General features: G+C 47.3%; 1 protein-coding gene across 2 annotated transcripts in view; it reads left to right on the top strand.

Moving 5' to 3' along the window:
• Nucleotides 1-19,371, top strand: part of DTX1 (deltex E3 ubiquitin ligase 1) — a 71,418-nt gene that overhangs the window by 33,719 nt on the left and 18,328 nt on the right. For both annotated transcript variants that reach the window (XM_063144211.1, XM_063144210.1), the window contains exon 3: nt 5,180-5,861. In XM_063144211.1, the coding sequence (XP_063000281.1) occupies nt 5,180-5,861 (682 nt within the window). The remainder of the gene's footprint in view (nt 1-5,179; nt 5,862-19,371) is intronic.

The following is a 19,371-nucleotide window of genomic DNA, read 5'->3' as shown; positions in this document are numbered from 1 at the left end:
TTTCACCAGGCGCTGCATGCATAAAAATAACACTACCGTATTTCTTCGATTGTAAGATGCCATCGATTGTAAGATGCACACTAATTTCAGTACCACCAACAGGAAAAAAAACCCACCCTAAGACACACCTGCGATTCTAAGATGCACCCCATTTTTAGAGATGTTTATATGGGGGGGGGGAGAAAGTGTGTCTTAGAATCGAAGAAATAGGGTAACTGAAATTCCCTTTTCAATACAACTGTTAAAGATACAGGAGCGCTGTCCTCCTTTCCATATGGTCACCCTACCACTGCCTCTGATGTCCCTTCAGCCCTAAGAGCGTGGTGCAAAGAAGGCGAGCATCAATTGTGCTGTGTCAGGATCCACCCTTCCCAAACGCCCGCCCTGAACCTGAGCCGCCTAGCCAATTTGGACTGGGTCATGGGATAGTCATACGATTTGGCTTCCCGGCCACATGGCCCAACCCATCCAAACCAGCCGTTGTTCTTGCTCCGGTTTCCCCTCGGAACGCCAGATCACCGCCTGACAGCCCTGGGCGAGCCGGCATCTTCCTGTGCACGTTTCCACAGACCCGATAGGGGGAGAAGCCCCTGGCCTTTGCTCGGGGACGTTCCCGGCTGAAGTCACCCTTCCGTTTGATCTCTTTTCCGTTTTGTGTCCTCCGCCCCTGAGCAGATTCCATTTGAGGTCATCACAGCTCTGTGTGTGTGGTAGTGAAAGTTTTTTTCTCTTTGTCCTGCAAAGAAACGTTCCGACTTGAGAAAGAGGATATTTCCATTCAGCTAAAGGGAATACATGGCACGTTAATTTGCTCGATGAGAAGTCTTGAGCAGGGGTGGCTCCTGTATTGTGGGGCTTGGTGAAGTGGACACCTGTGTGTATGTGTGTGGGGTTCCCCCCCCATTCCTCTAAGCAACATAAGCTTAGCAGGCAGCAACAGTAAGAACATCAGAAGAGACCGTCTGTGCACATAGTGGCCCAACCAGCTGTCAACCGGGGACCCACAAGCAGGACATGACGGCAACAGCACCCTTCCGCCCATGTTCCCCAACAATTGGTGTATATAGGCTTACTGCCTCTGATACTGGAGTTAGCATATAGCCTTCAGGACTAGTAGCTACTGATAGCCGTCCAGGTTACACGCGGGATCGCCTTCTCCCATACAGTCTGCCCCGCACGCTCAAGTCCTCTGGGGGAGAATTTGCTCCAGTCAGCTAAAACTAGGCTGACAAACGCTACCCAGAGGACCTTCTCTTCTGTCGCCCCCAGACTGTGGAAGGGCCGGCTGGCAGAGATGCATCTACTTCACACTTTTTCTGAATTTGAAAAAAAAGCTGTAAAGACTGATCTCTTCTGGCAGGCCTACCCGGTCGAATTTTAAGATGCCTGGCTGTTATTTTAATAATGTATTAGTTTTATATGTTTTTATCAGTTTTATGTATTTTATAGTATTTTTGTATTTGATGTTCCCCGCCTCGATCCAGAGGGAGAGGCGATTAAGAAATAAATTTATTATTATTATTATTATTACTATTATTATTATTATTATTATTATTATCATCCTCCTCCTCCTCCTCCTCCTCCTCCTCCTCCTCCCCAGTGTGGTGTAGTGGCTAGAGCAGTGGTTCCCAAACTTTTTCAGGTCACCGCCCCCTTGGTTCCACAAACTCATGCCCAGTGCCCCCTACCCTACACTATAAAAATCATTATTCAGAATAGTGGTGTACAACAACCCACTAAGGAAGATAATAACAATAAAATTCAAAACAGTAACAATTAATTGAATATGTATTCAAAATCCAATTACATTTTTTTAGTTTATTCAATTAAACATAATGGATGAACTTGATCCAGTGATATCATCTTTTCAAAGTCTGATAGTCATTTAGCAAGAATGTTAGATATCACATTTAATAACTAGGGTAGAGGACCTCACTATTCTGTAAATTCTTAATGCGATGGATGGGCTTGATGAAGTGATACCAGTTTCCCAATGTCTGGTTTAAAGTCACTTAACATGAGTCTTAAATCACCACGTTTAGTAATCTGGAGTCAATTTCTTTGCTTGGAGAGAAGTAGGCAGACCACACTAAAACCACGTTCCACCAAATATGATGTTGGAAATGCAACCAGGAGTTTCTGAACCACTCTCCATAATGCAAGACAGCGATCAGAAATTTCCTTCTGTAACCAAAACTCCTGGTACGGAAAAGACCACCTTGAGCGCCCCCCTGCCGCCCCCCTTGCCTCTTAACGCCCCCCTATGCAATCCCACCACCCCCTTTGGGAACCACCGGGATAGAGTGTCAGATTGGGAGTCGGGAGACCCGGGTTCTAGTCCCCACTCGGCCATGGAAACCCACTGGGTGACTTTGGGCCAGTCGCAGACTCTCAGCCCAACCCACCTCACAGGGTTGTTGTGAGGATAAAGTGGAGAGGAGGAGGAGGAGGAGGAGGAGGAGGAGGAGGAGGAGGAGGAGGAGGAGGATTGGGTTCCTTGCAGGAAAAGAGGTGGGACTTAAATGCAATAATACAAATCAATCAATCATCTCCTCTATCGCCATGAATTTGTGTAATCTCCTTTTAAAGCCATCCAAATTAGTGGCCGTTGCTACATCTTGTGCTAGCAAATCCCACAGTAACTATCCAGTGAGTAACTCGGAAGGTGGTCACCATTTACATTTCCAACAGTGCCCTGGAGCACTGAGAATGCATTGCTAAAAGGCATCGTGGGAAATTTAAAATGCCCCTCACCCCGGTCAGTGCCTCCCAGCCCCAAACGTTCCGGGAAACAGCCCCATGCCTGATCCTGTGATGCAAGCCTTCCTTCGAACCCTCTGGAGTTCTGATCTTGCTGGGCACTCATTTTCAAACTTTTACTCTTCCCGGAATCCCCATTTATTGCTGGAAAGGAAGAACATTAGCCAATGCAATAAAATCTGGCTAATCTGGAACAGGGTCTTCAAGTAAGTTTCCTGCTGAGAAAAATCCCCCTGGGCGGCTCTGGGCGCCCCAAAGCTGCAGTTTGTAATAAATTTTCAGCAGGCGACTGACATAAAAGCCCTGATCCATATGGAGGGCTCTGAGCTGGATTGAAACCTGCACGGCTACTTTTCTTTCAGCATAAAAGCAGCAGCATTTTAAAAGAAAAAGGGAGAGAGCTTCTCTTCTTGATCCTCCCAGAGTGCAGGACACGGAATAACAGGCTCAAGTTACAGGAAGTCAGATTCTGGCTGGACATCAGGAAAAACTTCCTGACTGTTAGAGCAGTACAGCAATGGAACCAGTTACCTAGGGAGGTGGTGGGCTCTCCCATATTAGAGCAATTCAAGAGGCAGCTGGACAACCATCTGTTGGGTATGCTTTAGGGTGGATTCCTGCATGGAGCAGGGGGTTGGACTCGATGGCCTTATAGGCCCCTTCCAACTCTACTATTCTATGATTCCATGTACTTCTGTCCTCAGGAGAGCTGTTCCCTGCTGCAGAAGATCGGAACGCTGCCTCCTAAAAACCCACCTGCTGACCATGATTTTGTAAACCCTCCTGTTAAAAACAACAACCACACACACCTATTTAAGCCATTTTGTTTTATTTACTGTATTTTCTAATGCTCTTTGGGCAGATTGCAAATGGTTGAAGGAATAAAATACAAGACAAATGGTTAAAGGCATGCAATGCAACATAACAAATAGCACAGGATGTTTAAGAATAGTCATAACATCTAAAGAACCTAGGTTATTATTATCCAATGTCAGTCCTATGTAGAGTACACCCATTGAAACAAATGTGACTTAAGATAGGGCGCAATCTATGCATGTTTAGATGGGGAGAAAAGTCCTACAATTCCCAGCATCCCCTAGCCTGCCATGCTGGTTAGACTTAAAATAGGCCTTGGAGGGCAGCTGGCATGGTTCTTTCTGTGCTGGCTGCAGGATGGTGGGTAGTGGTAGGTCAGTTCTCCTGAGGGAGACCAATATTTTAAAGAACATACCTTTTTTCTTTTTTTATTGCGGACACCTTTAAGTCAAATCAAAATATTTTTAAAATCATAGACTTTTATAGCCAGAGGGTAACTTAGAGGGCATCTAGTCCAACCCCCCTGCTTGGTGCCAAATGCAGCTATAGCCTCTGCTTAGAGTCTGCCAGCCTTCAGCTCAACACAACCATCTTACTTTTAGTTGTGTTGCTATTTAAGGGCTTTTCTACACGAGTCATTTATTATGCGCTCCTCATTCCCTAGTCACAATTGTTTACAGGTTCTTTAGATGATGTTGAACCTCTCCAGTTTCACTTCTGTGGCTAACGAGTACTTTCGCCAACGTTTTTTAGAGCAGGGAAAATGAGGCGTTTAGTTGTGAAAATGAAAGAAAGCGCGATTTCCTCTTGTATATTTGCACTACTCCCCTATACTGCAGTGCCACCTAGAGGTTGTGTAGTAGAAAAACGGGAAAGGTATTGTATTGTTTTTATTGCAACTAGGATTGCTTTTAATGTTGCATTTTTAATTTTTAATTTTAAACATGACTTTAATATTAATATTAATAATAATATCAATATCTTACCTGCCTCTCTCTCTGGAACTTCTTAGGGATTTCATTATATTTATTATTATTATTATTATTATTATTATTATTATTTATATAGCACCATCAATGTACATGGTGCTGACAGTATATTTGACAGTATATAGATATCACAAGCAAATAATTAGATGGTGCTTGGATCTCAATTCTCCGACCAGAGCAAAAGTAGATACAGCAGATTAACAACCTATTAACATTCTCGTATGGGCCTGCTCGTGGTGGTTCCATCTAGATCCATCCTCTGATTGGAGTCCACCAGGGGAAGAGCCTTCAGTGTGGTGGCCCCCCTCCTGTGGAATTCCCTGCCTCTAGAGGTCAGGCAGGCTCCGACTTTGTACTCCTTTCGGTGCCTCCTGAAAACATCTTTATTCCAAGAAGCCTTTCTTTAACATGCAGCCTTGGATTTCTAATTTTTGCTTCTTTTTTAATTTTGTTTTAACTGTTTTATTCTGTTTTTATTTTCATTTTACCTTGTACACCGCTCTGAAATTTTTCAATGGGGAGCGGTATATAAATATTCTAAATAAATAAATAATAAGACATAAGAAAAAGCTCCTAGTTTACCTGTTCCGTCTTTCTCCTTTGTTTTCCCCCAGGGACGATGCGTCCCGTTCGAAGGAACTTTTATGACCCGTCCTCTGCTCCCGGCAAGGGGATAGTGTGGGAATGGGAAAACGACAACAACTCCTGGACGCCCTACGACATGGACATTTGCATCACCATCCAGAATGCGTATGAGAAACAGCACCCTTGGCTGGACCTCTCTTCGCTGGGATTTTGCTACCTGATCTACTTCAATAGCATGTCTCAGGTGAACCGGCAGACGCAGCGGAAACGCCGTCTCCGGAGGCGCATGGACCTGGCCTACCCGCTCACCATGGGCTCCATCCCCAAGTCCCAATCCTGGCCTGTGGGCACCAACTCTGGGCATCCCTGTTCATGCCAGCAGTGCCTGCTAGTCAACAGCACCCGAGCGGCCTCCAACGCCATCCTGGCCTCCCAGCGCAGGAAGGTGTATTCGGGCAACGTCAACGGGACGCTGGCTGTCCGTCAGAGCAATACGTTCAATGGGACGGCCCTGTGGTCTTTGGGGACCGTGCCAGCTGGCGGGACAGCCAAGATCGAGCAGGTCCGCTCAGCCAATGGGATGCAAGTCGCCACCTTCTCGCGAAGTCAAAGTGCTCCCAGCCACACCCAGCTCCCTGGTCAAAACAACCTGAACCGGCCGGGTACACAACGAGTGGCCATTCTCAGTACCAGGGCTTCCATCCCACCAGGGTAAGTCTACAGAAGGCATTTGGTGCCCCTCTAAACAGGTGAGCGCTGTCTCAAAGTGTAAATCCAGAGCAATGGGGTGCTGAATTATTAGGGGTGAAGATCATTGGCATGGAAAATGAGATATTTGGGGAGCACAAAATCTTTACTGAAAATCCTGCCAGAGGGGTACCTTTTTAAAATGTCTCTTTGACTCTTGTCTGTGGCCCTGCCAGCAGCTGCTATCTTATATATATATATAAGATAATATAAATGCATGGCATTTATAAATATAAATATATAAATATAATATATATTCTTTCTGATTTCATGAGCCCAGCCAGTGAGGGACCATGAGTCCAGCCAGTCAGGGACATGAGCCCAACCAGTCAGGGATCATGAGCCCAGCAAGTCAGGGACCATGATTCCAGCCAGTCAGGGACACGAGCCCAGCCAGTCAGGGACCATTACACTGCATAGCCAAACTCAACTCTGTGACTGAAAACACATGTTCCATCAGATCTGATGAAATGACAACGTCACTGAAATCAAACCAAGCTTTCACATTGCTGTCTATCTGAATGAAGGGAGAAAGAGGGACCACGTTAGCCATTGTCGAGGCAGTGGGGATAAAGCTCCCTGCCTTGCCCTAGTGCACTGGCAGATAGTGAAACCACTGCTGCAGTGCAGCAAGAGAGGTGGCCCCAATCCAACTAAGACGTTCAGGGTTTGGAAAGTGCTGATTGAATCAGGAGCTATGACTTTAATCTGTTGAGGCGCATCCAAATGTGTGTTTGAAGTGAATGCTGTCCATTTGCACTGCATGGCGTTTTCAGATTTAAGCTGCAGTTGCGGATCTAGTACTCATTCATTCATTCATTTTTAAAATGTATAAACTGTCCACCACTGAAGTCACCCCTCCTTGTGAGGACATGCACCCCTTTTTTTTTACACAGCAGACATTTATCTCTTGACATTTATCTCCTCTAAAAACTGCACAGCAAATTAGAGGTCCGATTGTGACATCAGGCCTGCAGAATCTCTCCCAGAGAGCACAGCCTCACCCTGTGCCGCTCCCATAATTTTCCCTCTGTAACTTTGTCGTTCTATTTCCAGCGGCCACGAGCATCCATGCGTACACATGTGCGGGATAGGGGAAAAAAATCCCAGTGCACATCATCAAACGTGGATGCCACCATGCCTCTTGACTTGAGGTAGCCATCTTATTTATTTTTAAAACATACAGATACCGTTTTTTTGTTTTTTGGAAACCATGCCCCAAGTTCGTACAGCAAAACAGGAACAAGATGTGATGTTAATCATATGGTTAAAGAAGCGTGTGTGTAACCTGGTCGCTTTTATTTTGGAGAAGAAGCTGCTACCGGCCTCCAATCTGGGCCTTTTTTTTTCAATCCAGATTTGGGCCCAATTGTTGGTTTTCTGCTGAAAATCGCCCCGGACTTAGCTACTTTTTGCCCTCAAAAGTACTGTTTACTACAAATAGCGCCTTCGTGTGCAAAAAAAAAAAAGCAGGCAGGTTATGTGTACTTGTTTAAATGCATGACTAGGCCCGTGTGGTTTGGTTCTGAGATCGTAAAACAGCAAGTAACGGAAATAGAGGTCTATTATTGGTGCTTCTTATGGGCAGTAATGTAAAATAATAATAATAATATATATATTTTATTCTAGCAGGCTGTGCAAGTGTGTGTTTGTGGGTTAAGATAGTGCTCCTGGTTATGTTTTAGTCTGCCACTGCTGGTCAGATTTTTATATCTGTTTATTTTGTTTTATTGTTAGGATTGCTTTTACTGGGCCTGTTCAGACAATAATACTGCCTCTCCATTTTTATCAGAAATATTTCTGATAAATAAATGCATTATAATAATACTATCATCATTTGGCACGGCGCAGGGTGGAGGTCGGTTTCAGGTCAGGAGCCAGCCTGCCTGTCTATCTGATGGAATAATACTGTGTTATGCGATCACCAAAATTAATAATCATCTTGGATGAGGGGGGCGGGCGGGTTTCCATGTCAGAGACATCCCTGCCTGCCTCTCTGATGGAATAAGACTGCCTTATGGTAGGGTGACCCTATGGAAAGGAGGATAGGGTTTCTGTATCTTGAACAGCTGTATCCAAAAGGGAATTTCAGCAGGTGTCATTGTTATGAATGTGGCACCTGGTGAAATTCCCTCTTCATCACAACAGTTAAAGCTGCAGGAGCCCTGCCCTCTTTTGGATCTGGTCACAAGGGCAGGGCTCCTGCAGCGTGCATACAAATGACACCTGTTGAAATTCCCTTTTCTGTGCAACTGTTAAAGATACAGGCGCCCTGTCCTCCTTTTCACATGGTCACCCTACTTATGGTGTCACCAAATGCCAATAATAATAATAATAATAATAATAATAATAATAGCAGCTGCAGCAGCATTTGGAACTAGGATTTTCAGGTCAGGAGCCAGTCTATCTGTTTGATGGAGTAATAGTGCCTTCTGCTGTCATCAAATGTCAAAATAATAATGAGAAGAGGAGGAGGAGGAGGAGGAAGAGGAGGAGGAGGAGGAAAACGGCATTTGGGAATGGGATTTTCCAGGTCAGGCGCCTGCCTGCCTGTCTGCTTGATGGAGAAATACTGCCTTATGCTGTCACCCTTCATTTCCTCCTATCTTTCTGTGTCCTGCCTTCCCGCTGGTGCAGGCAAAAAGGAAAACAGGAAGAGGCCGCCGGAATAACGGCTCCCCCACTCTCGATGAGCTTTGTGAAGGATTTTGGTGTTCTTGCGGATCTTGGGCGGTGGGCAGAGGGAGAGCAGACCTCTCCCGTTCTTCCCAAATGCCTCGTGAGAGACCAGCGAGGGAGCTGTGGGGAAGCTGCTGTTTCGCTCACCGAGGAGGGTTTAGCCTGGCTAGGAACCCAGAGAGCAGGCCTTGTGTTGCCACGGCAACCAGGTAGCAGTATGGAGGATGCCCTAAGAAGAATGGAGCCCCCGGGGTGCGACGGCTCTCCCCACTCCGGTCCTGTCGTTCCTTCCTTCCTGTTTTACATCCCTCGCCTTTATTCCGAGCATCTTTCTTCTCTATCTATCTATTTTTATTTTTTTCATTTGCAAATACAACGATAATGACGACGACAACTATAGAAGAGAGGGGTGGGGAAAGAAGAAAGAAAAAGAAAAAGAAAAAGGAAGAACATATCATAAAGCGTTTCCATACACCAGGGGTCCCCGACCATTTTGGACCCATGGGCACATTTGGGAATTTGTGAAACTGTTGTCCCTTAACCAGGGATTTTAAAGGCCTGCTGCCCCGGCGCGTTAATAGCCAATCAAACACATGAGGCTGGAGAATACACTTAATCCATTTACTTCTGATACTGCAGTATGGGGGTGCTCTCCGGATGGAGGCACCCAGAACAAAGGAATCTCACAGTATATATAGGCCCTGACTACAAGAGGGTGTTAGTCTCTTTCTAACATTTCTATTGGTCAGTTCTGGATTAGCAAGTTAAGGTACATTCAATTTTCAAGTTCAGGTGCACAATTACAATGAGTCATAGGTTACATTCGATGTTCTATTGGTCGAAAGTTTTTCTCTTTGTCTGCTAGGACAGCGGTCCCCAACCTTTTTGGCACCAGGGACTGGTTTCGTGGAAGACAATTTTTCCACGGACCGGGGTGTGTGTGTGTGTTGAGGGGATGGTTTGGGGAAGCCCACCCACCCACTCCTCTCCAGCATTCTGGCTTCACTTCGGCTGGGTGGGCCCAGCCGAAGCGAAGCCAGAATGCTGGAGTGGGTGGGCGGGCAGCTTCAGAACGGCGCGCCCAGAAATCGCTCTCCCAGTGTCCTGGCTTCGCTTCGGCTGGGCAGGCGAGATGGCGCCCCACGCCCAGGTACACTGGGGGTGGGGTGGGTGGGGGAGTGAAAGCAGCTCACCTCCGCGGCCCGGTTCCTAACAGGCCACGGACTGGTACCGGTCCATGGCCCGGGGGTTGGGGACCCCTGTGCTAGGACGTGATGTCCATTGTCTACCATTAAGGAATGCAAATCTGGCATGTAGCCACTTATAGCCACCCTTTGGCAGAGAAGCCATCTTTTAACCCTTGGCACATTACATTCATCAGAGAGAGGAAATCTCTCCCTGGGGCCATCAAAACTGCTGTGGGCACCACCACAAAATGGCCCCAATGATGGATGCTGCTAGTCACATAATGACTGTTGTGGGGGCCCAGCTAGTCAAAAGTGAACTAAAGCAGGGGTAAGGGTGGGGAATAGTGACTTTAGAGTCTGGGGCCTGTCTATATGCTCTCTACACCCTGTCGTGACTACGCAGTTGCGCCCCATTGTTTCTAGGACAACTCGCAGCCTCATCGTGCTATTCCCTGCGAAACTCTGCTTTTTCAATGTGTTGTTTTGCATTGTTTTACATTGCTCCGATGTCACCACAGTTGTTTGTCTGTCTGTCTGTCAGTGGTGGCTTCAGTTTGGATTAAGAGACTGGGAGTAATTAGGGATAGATCCCAGGGCACGGTAGGCACGGGACTAGTGGGCAGGCAATGGCCTTGGCAAGACTAGTAATGGCCACCACAGTGATATTAAAGTCTGAGGAATGAAGGTAAAGACAGTTATGATGTATAGCGCATAAATTCAATGAACTATACCATCACGGATGCGCTGCTACAGGCTTTCGGAGTTGCGCAGTTTCCAGAAAACAAAAGCCTTTTGCGGTTTTCAGTCCCTCGATATTTGCTGCCCCTTCCCGCTGTCTGACAACGGTGCTGCAATTTTCCCTGGCTGGATAGGCAGCACTCACTCCTGCCATGTAACCCTGTCGACGCTGATTCGCAGCAGCGGTACTGCGGGGTTTGGGGGAAATCAGTTGGCAAAGTGCATCGTAGAGACGTCCCCTAGGAGGGAGGGGGAAATTCCAAGGCAAAGGGGTATAAGGGGAGAGAAAAAGCAAGGCTAGGGGCTAGAAAGGGAGAGAAAGGAGAAGGGAAGGGAAGAGAGAAATAGGGAAGGGAAGGGGATATGGGGAGAGAAATAGCAAGGTTAGAGAGAGGGAGGGAGAGAGTGAAGGGGAAAGGTCTGTGTGAGCTGAGGAAGGTGAAGCAAGGCCCGAAAAAACTGATCTGCAGCCTGTGCATGAACAGGAAGGAGAATCTTTTCCCATAACGTTTGCCAAAATTCGTATTAAAAATATTTTTTTGAAGGGGGCAGGGAGTCAGCTTTGTGGGCACTGTTGGAGATCCCACGGGTGCGCCCGTGCGTGCCGCCTTGGGGACCCCTGTCGTACAAAATCATCAGCTGGATAACCATCTGTCAGGGATGCTTTAGGGTGGATTCCTGCACTGAGCAGGGGGTTGGACTCAATGGCCTTGTAGGCCCCTTCCAACTCTGCGATTCTATGATTCTATGGTTGACATCACCCTTGATCTAAAAAAGAAAGAAAGGAAGAGTGAAAAAAGAATGATTTTACACTTTCCATACTGATGTTAATATAAGCAGCTTTTCAGGGTTGGGAGTGTGCACACCAGGGGCTTTGCAGATTACAGATTTCTGTTTCTGCCTGTGGGTTAGAAGTAAGAACAGAAGTGAAGAAACTTGCACTATTGACACCTTCGTAGCGAATCTCAGTCGTGCCCAGGAATAAGCAACCAGGCCATCAGGGCGAGGGTTTGTGGTCACAGTTTGCATAAGCTTCCTTCCTCCGTATGTAGTTGCATTTTGACTTTTTGGAGTTACTGCTGGGGTGGGTTAGAGCTCACGCATTGCCCACAGGCGGCCGCCCTGCAGAGTTTGTGCTTCCCATGGACAGGTAAGATAATTCTGTTGTTGGCGGTTTTAGCATGACCCATCTGTTGTCCGCCGTGGTCCATGGGGCAGCTTCAACTGCTGCCCAGGCCTAAGGCCAGAAGTAGGCCGATGATGGACCCAGGTAAGCCCCCCTCCCCCCTTCCCCACCAGGGCCGGTGCTACCATAGAGGCTTCTCAGGTGGCCGCCTAGAGCGCCAAGCTAAGAGGGGTGCCGGGCGCAGTGCAGCACTCACGCGCGTTGGCTGTGAGCTGGCTCAAGGACTCAGCTGGGCCTGGGCAGGTGAGATGGTGCCCCGTGCCCATCCAGCTGAAACGAAGCCAGGGACGCTGGGGTGGGTGGGCGGCTCCACGTTCGGACTTCCACCCGGAAGCCGCCCTCCAGGCTTTGCTTCAGCTGGATGGGCACGGGGCACCATCTCGCCCACCGAAGCGAAGCCAGGGATGCTGGGATGGGCGGCTCCACGTTTGGACTTCCGGAACGTGAATGGGGTGCATGGGGTCTTTGAGTGAATGCATGTGTTCATGCTTGTGTTTGTTTGGAGTGAGCGATGCTGAGTGTGTTTGTGTGCACACGCGTGTGAGTTGGGGGGGGATGATTTGGAGGTGATATTCCTATTAAATAATGCATTTTAGACCCATAGACGTTCCTTTCCAATTTGTTTGCTATAATTGGCATGACGTATTATTTGCACTTTAAAATAAATTTAGCAGTTTCAAGTTTTGTGCTACTTATTTTTTCCAGGAAACATCTGTTCTTAAAAATCAAAGTTGGCATTTTTTTGTGGGGGTGAAAGTAGCTCACCTTGCCTAGGGCGCCAAATAGTCTGGCACCGGCCCTGTTCCCCACTTACCTGGCTCTGCCACCGTCGCTGCACAGACCACGGCGGCAGTGGACAGGGGAGCCAGGTAAGCCCCCCTCCCCACTTACCTGGCTCCAAAGCTTCGGAACGCTTCGGACCATTCCGAACTGCTTCGGGCCGATCTGGATCTCCCCCGATCTGCTCCGGAACTGGGCTTTGGAGGTCCGGATCGGCCCGCTCCGCTTTGGATCCGGGGATCTGAAATGGAGCAGAGCACACACCCCTAGTACAGATACCAAAAGCCTCCATATAATTGATCTAAACTGGAAAAGTTCACACTCATATAATAAATATTTAACAGATGTTTGGCAAATATTTAATGACCGTTTAGCAAACGTTTAACAAACATTTAAAGGACAATGTGCATGAATCGCAAGGTTACATGTGTGTGCTTGGATACAAATATCTCACCGTTGTGGGATCTTAAGGGTTAAGCCAAAGAAATGTACATTCCCACGTAATTGGCAACCATAACATACATGCACAAATAGAAGTTCAGAGAGTTACTGGTGATTAGCGAGTACAAGAACCTGTCATTGACATGAGAGGTTATAAACAAGAGAAAACGTATAAATATTTCATTAAACGATGATTCCGGATTGTATACACCGTTTCCACCTTGGTCAGTAACGAACGTTTTCAATTTACAAAAGTTAGGAATTCACCATAACGTAAACATATAGGCTTGGTATAACGGCTGCGACTTCTAACCCCCGTGGTAGACTGTTGGCTTCCCGAAGAAAAATGTTGGACTCTACGTCCAAGAGTATAGGGAGTAGATTTCTAATCTGTAATTAACAGCTTCTGGAGATAGCATAAGTTTAAACAGACGAGGGTTCCTCCTTATTTCTTTTTTGTTCCGAGCGAGCAAGTGGTGGCAATGATGAGAAAAAAGTTGAGGAGCAATAGCAGTGAGTGACCATGGTGGGGAGAAGGTAGACTTTACTGAGCAAGGAGGGCCGGAGGGTGTCTTGCCCGTGGGTCCTCCAAAGCCTAAAGCCTGCTTCCCCATTCCACATACCAAAGCAAACTGGTCTAGCAATTTAATTTTGCTTCAACACTAGGATGACCATATAGAAAGGAGGACAGGGCTCCTTTATCTTTAACAGTTGTATTGGAAAGGGAATTTCAGCAGGGGTCGTTGGCATGCATGCAGCACCTGGTGAAATCCCCTCTTCATCACAGCAGTTAAAGCTGCATGAGCCCTGTCTTCTTGGCCAGATACAAAAGGGGGCAGGGTTCCTGCAGCTTTAACTGTAGTGACGAAGAGGGAATTTCACCAGGCGCTGCATGCCTACCAATGACACCTGCTGAAATTTCTCTTTTCTATGCAACTGTTAAAGATACAGGAGCCCTGTCCTCCTTTCCATATGGTCACCCTACACGGATGATGGCAGGACATTTTCCTCCACTGCACTCGAGGGCAGAGGCTAGTTGAGGATCGTCCGTAGCCTCCAAGGGAACTCTGTCCAACAACAGAGGAACAGTGAGGGAGCTCAGGAGAAATGCCCAGAGGGCTGACACTGCTGCCCCTCCACCCCTGCGGCACCTGCCGCCTGAGACGCATGCCTCGCTCTGCCTCATTGTAGAGCCAGCCCTGGACTCCAGCACGCTCACTGCCATTTTGTAGAAGAAAACGCTTGTGTGCTTCTCATACCAAAATGACTGCCAAAACTACTGCTTCTCTCTCTCTCTCTCTCTCTCTCTCTCTCTCTCTCTCTCTCTCTCTCTCTCTCTCTCTCTCTCTCTCTCTCTTACACACACAGCCAAAGGCTCTTCTCTTTATGGTGTAGGCTATGCATGTTTGTGCTTTGGATTAAAGATATACTAGCAAAAAAGTAAATAATAAAAAATACCGAGGCTACAATTGCCTTATTCTTATGATTATTGTTAACATGTTGACACACACATTTGTCAGCAGCTGCCTCAAAAGAAACACCAGCTGCAGGGCGTGAAACGGCAGGATGTGTGTTGGGTAGCACCTGAGCGTTCATGCATGTGAGTTTGGGGAGGGTGCAGGCCTTGCCGACGGAAGGATCTCCGGTTCAGTACTGAGATCCAGTACGGAGGCAAAGGCCACCCAATGTAACTGGGCGCGTCTCCACACGCCTGGGGACCAAAAAGTCTGGCCCAGCATTCCCTTGGGGAAGGGCTGCAGCTCAGCGGTTGAGCACATGCTTTGCATGTCAGAAGTCCAGATGTACACCAAGCAGGACACAATGCTTTGAAAACGACCGTATTTCTTCGATTCTAAGACGTACTCCCCCCCCCATATAAACATCTCTAAAAACGGGGTGCGTCTTAGAATCGCGGGTGCGTTTATTATTTCTTAGAATCAAAGCTTTTTTTCTGTTGGTGGTACTGAAATTAGTGTGCGTCTTACAATCGATGGCGTCTTACAATCGAAGAAATACGGTATATATGGAGTGTGTCCTGGGTCCCAACAGTAGGGTGACCCTATGAAAAGGAGGACTGGGCTCCTGTATCTTTAACAGTTGCATAGAAAAGGGAATTTCAGCAGGTGTCATTTGTATATGGTGAAATTTCCTCTTCATCACAACAGTTAAAGCTGCAGGTGCTATACTAGAGTGTCCAGATTTAAAACAGGGCAGGGCACCTGCAGCTTTAACTGTTGTGATGAAGAGGGAATTTCACCAGGTTCTCCATATATACAAATGACACCTGCTGAAAATCCCTTTTCAATACAACTGTTAAAGATACAGGAGCCTTGTCCTCCTTTTCATAGGGTCACCCTACCCAACAGTGGTCAATACCATTATAACCCATTTCAAAGCAGTAGTGTAGATCCTGCCCTGGTCTGATCCTCGGTGTCCCCAGATTAAGGTTGTCAAATGGGGGAAAGACCTTTGCCTGAGATTCCGGGAAGATGTCATGAATCAGAGTAATTTATCCTGGATGGATAAATCGGCTGTCTGATCTGGTTTAAGGAACCCCCCTATTTTTCTAGGGTTAGGGTTAGTGTTCATGCACTGCTGACACACTCACAAACACACACATGTGCCACACCACTGAAGGCCAAACAGAGCTAGTGACTTATTATTGTTGTAGTGGTGGTTTTAATTCTTGTGAACTGTTCAGAGTGCTTTGCCTATTTGGTCGTATAGAATTACAATAAACAAATACTTATTATATACCGCATTCTTATCTCGCAAGTGATCCACACGAATATAAGAGGAAGGGGGGGTCCCCCGCCATCTGGCTTACAAATTAAAAAGCCTAGACACCCAAGGGAAGGGAAAAGGAGGGGGACTGGTTTTTTCAAGGCCCGAACCAAATGGTGGGCTATAAAGCGTGGCCTGGATCTTCCCTTGCTGGTATTCTTGCTACAGCTAGGCTCTTGTTCCTTAGGTCAATGGATAGGGTTGGAGCATTATTTCCGACAGGGAGAAGGAAGTGAGCGCCCTGCAACTTTTCCTTCCTCTGGCTGATGGATGGAACAAGTTGGTCTCCCCCTGGGCTTGGTGTTATTCCTGGGAGGTAGGGAATGGATTTCTCTTTTGCTCTCCAGTCCCAGGGCAACGATCGTTACTATTTTATATAGCATACAATCAAGGCCATCACCCAGTAAACAGATATCCCTGGAGTCTCTTCCATAGTACATCAATCAGCTTGCAGTGTATTCTTACGTGGGTCTTGAAGGCTACACGGAGGAGAAATAAATAGCTCTCATTAAAGGATTACTCCAGACAGGAGAGCGTTCTGGGATGGGCCATAAGCTGGCACAAATCCGAGTACTGCACTTAAAGCCGATTTCACTCCTAAGACTACGCGGCCAACGCAAGGAATGTACATATCAGGAAGTGGAGAGTCACGTCAACCTCGTGGACACACATTTCTCCTGAGCGGTTGGAATATTCGTAAGCGTTCCGTCACACCTCGGCCGCTGAGCCAATATAGGGAAGTCACATTTCAGTATACTGAAGACAGCCAGCCAGTAGTAACTGGGGTTTCAAAAGCCACAGCTTATCTTTATCTCAAGATTTCTGGGGGAGGGGGAGGCAATTAACAACCACCCTATTTTCTGGAAATGTATGTGCTCTGTGCTATGAACTGGTACCCCGTTTGTCTAAGGCCATCACGCAAACAGGCTGCAACATGAAAAATAGATTGGACACAATCCGGTCCAAAGGAGGCACTTTTAAGGCCCTGTGGAAATGCCTAAACTCCTCCTATGGAAATAATGGAACTTTAACATGCTTCGCTTGGGCTGGATCATGCCCATAGATAGCACAGGCGAAAGGGACCACCTTGTCTCTCCCCATCAGCTGTTTTACGCCTCAAAGGAGGTCCATTCCCTTAGCCTCCTTCCACTCAATAACAACAACAACTCCTAACAATTTCCAGCCTTTCTTAATGACCGGGTCAACAGCTGGTCTTGCTCAAACACTCCCCCCTCCTTACACGGCCATGAAATTACCAGCAGGAGGGGGCGACGTGCTGTTCCGTCACTTCAGCAGGCGATTAAGCTCCTCTATAAAAGCCACCTGACCTGCCGGCCTGGTAATCCAGATCCAGGGAGACTGCCCAGCCTCTCTCTCCGGTTTGCGGTTTTTCTTTCTCAGAGGGTGGGGGACGAGCATAGAGAGCAGCCATGAAGACCAAGCTTGCGATGAGGTGAGTATGTGGTAGGGGGGCATGGTTGGGAACCGGCCGAGGGCCCACGCTTCCAGTAGGGGTCCATGGACAAGAACCTATCAAGCCTTACATGGCTTGGGACCACAATACCTGACGGAACGCCTCTCCCGACATGAACCTACCCGGACACTGCGCTCAACATCTAAGGTCCTCCTCCGGGTGCCTACTCCGAGGGAAGCTCAGAGAACGGCAACAAGGCAGAGGGCCTTTTCTGTGCTGGCCCCCCAATTGTGGAACGATCTCCTCGATGAGACCCACCAGGCGCCAACATTGTTATCTTTTGGGCGCCACATCAAGACTTTTCTCTTCTCCCAGGCATTTAGCAATATGTAATGAGCCTGGGTTTGTTTTTGTATGTTTTTGCGGGTTTAAATTTTTGTGTATTGTTTTAAACTTTTTTTATCCTATGTAAACCACCCAGAGAGCTTCGGCTATGGGGCGGTATACAAATGTCGTCATCATCATCATCATCATCATCTCCTGCAAGGGCTCCTCCTTTTCCCTATTGCCACCTGCTTGCCCACCTGCCTCTCACCTTGGCCCAGACAACAGTGGGGGTGAGAAGAAGCAGCAGCAGGTGCCCCAGCCTGCTTGCCCACTGGCTCTCTGCCTGTCTAGGAATGTGCGACTCAGCAAACCTTCGCGTGCCAAAGTCCTGTGAATTCTATCTCGATGCTTGTTTCGACCTGAGTCCGTATTAGATCGTGGGCTTCCTTGTTTTCTTTTCGCGTGAAAATTCCGTGCATATGGAACGTACAGATTCCGATGGTCAGTTGTGTCCGAATCTGTGTTCGGTCCAGAACGTGGCACCTGGGCAAAGTCCTGATAAAAAAAAACGAACTGAAAAGAATTCCTCATACATCTCACCGAGCAAGAAAGTTGTAGCCATGAAGAGAAAAAGGATGAGGAGCAGGAGTAACTGGTGACCACGGCATCAAGACGATAGAAGTGTGTGTGTGTGTGTGTGTATGTGTGTATAGGTCAATGTGCCTTAGCGCCCCGAGATGGTTCAGAACAGTGGAAGCTGGTGGCTCCAATGTTAGTGCAGCGGTGAATCCGCTCCGGGTTCCGCACCGCTGCACTTTTGGGTGGATTCCTGCATTGAGCAGGGGGTTGGACTAGATGGCCTTGTAGGCCCCTTCCAACTCTGCTATTCTATGATTCTATGATTCAGTCCGAACTGTAAAGGAGCTGTCCAAGGTGCTTCAGAGGCAAGCTGTCACTTCTCAGCCACGTTATGGCGATACAGCGTAATAATACTGGCCTACCTTATGGGGTTGTTGTGAGCATGGCTTAAATACTGGAAGCTCTTTGAAACTACTTTTCAATAGCTCAATGCTTTTATTCCTCTGTTATTTAGCTAGTTCCACGCGGATGAAGAAGGTGAGAGAGATTTTGGAGTGTGGGGGGGGGAGAGAAGGGTGTTCTTCAGCTTTAGTAAAGGGTCTGTAGAGTTTCCCCACTTTTGCAGGAAAATAGAGGTGTCAGAATGCTGCTCGACCAAATCCCCAAACAACCAAGGGTTATGCATGCAAACACCACTCCTGCTGCCAGGAAATCACTTTGCAACAAGCGGAGGTATGAAACTGGGGTGGGGAAGCCAGAAGTTAGCCTGTTGTTTGGGAAGGAGGGCCATATTTCAGTGGTAGATCCAGTCAGAATAGACAATACTGAGGTAGTACAGGGATCCCCAACATTTGGGTGTGTGTGTGGAGGGCACATTTAGGATGTTGTGAGAGTGCCCTGGGCACTCTCACAAAATGGCTACCACAAGGAGGGGCTTCCCTCTTCACAAAATGGCCACCCACACATGTGGAAGAGGAGGGTAATAGTACTAACAGTCTAATAAATGAAATTGTTTTTAATATACGCTGTCTCTGTGTGCGCAATCTGTTTTTATATAAATGGTTTTGCACGTTGTATAATGTATATTTAATGGTTTTTAATTTTTGTGAACCACTCAGAGAGCTTTGGCGATGGGGCGGTATAAAAAATATAATAAATGAATAAGGTAAGCCTTTAAGTAGGGTGACCACATGGAAAGGAACTCCTGTATCTTTAACTGTTGCATAGAAAAGGGAATTTCAGCAGGTGTCATTGGTATGCATACAGCCCCTGGTGAAATGCCCTCTTCATCACAACAGTTAAAGCTGCAGGAGCCCTGCCCCCTTTTGTATCTGGTCAAGAGGGCAGGGCTCCTGCAGC

The sequence above is a fragment of the Elgaria multicarinata genome, chromosome 18 (assembly GCF_023053635.1).
Source record: "Elgaria multicarinata webbii isolate HBS135686 ecotype San Diego chromosome 18, rElgMul1.1.pri, whole genome shotgun sequence".
In the NCBI taxonomy this organism is placed as follows: domain Eukaryota; kingdom Metazoa; phylum Chordata; class Lepidosauria; order Squamata; family Anguidae; genus Elgaria; species Elgaria multicarinata.
This window is presented reverse-complemented; position numbering and strand designations above follow the sequence as displayed.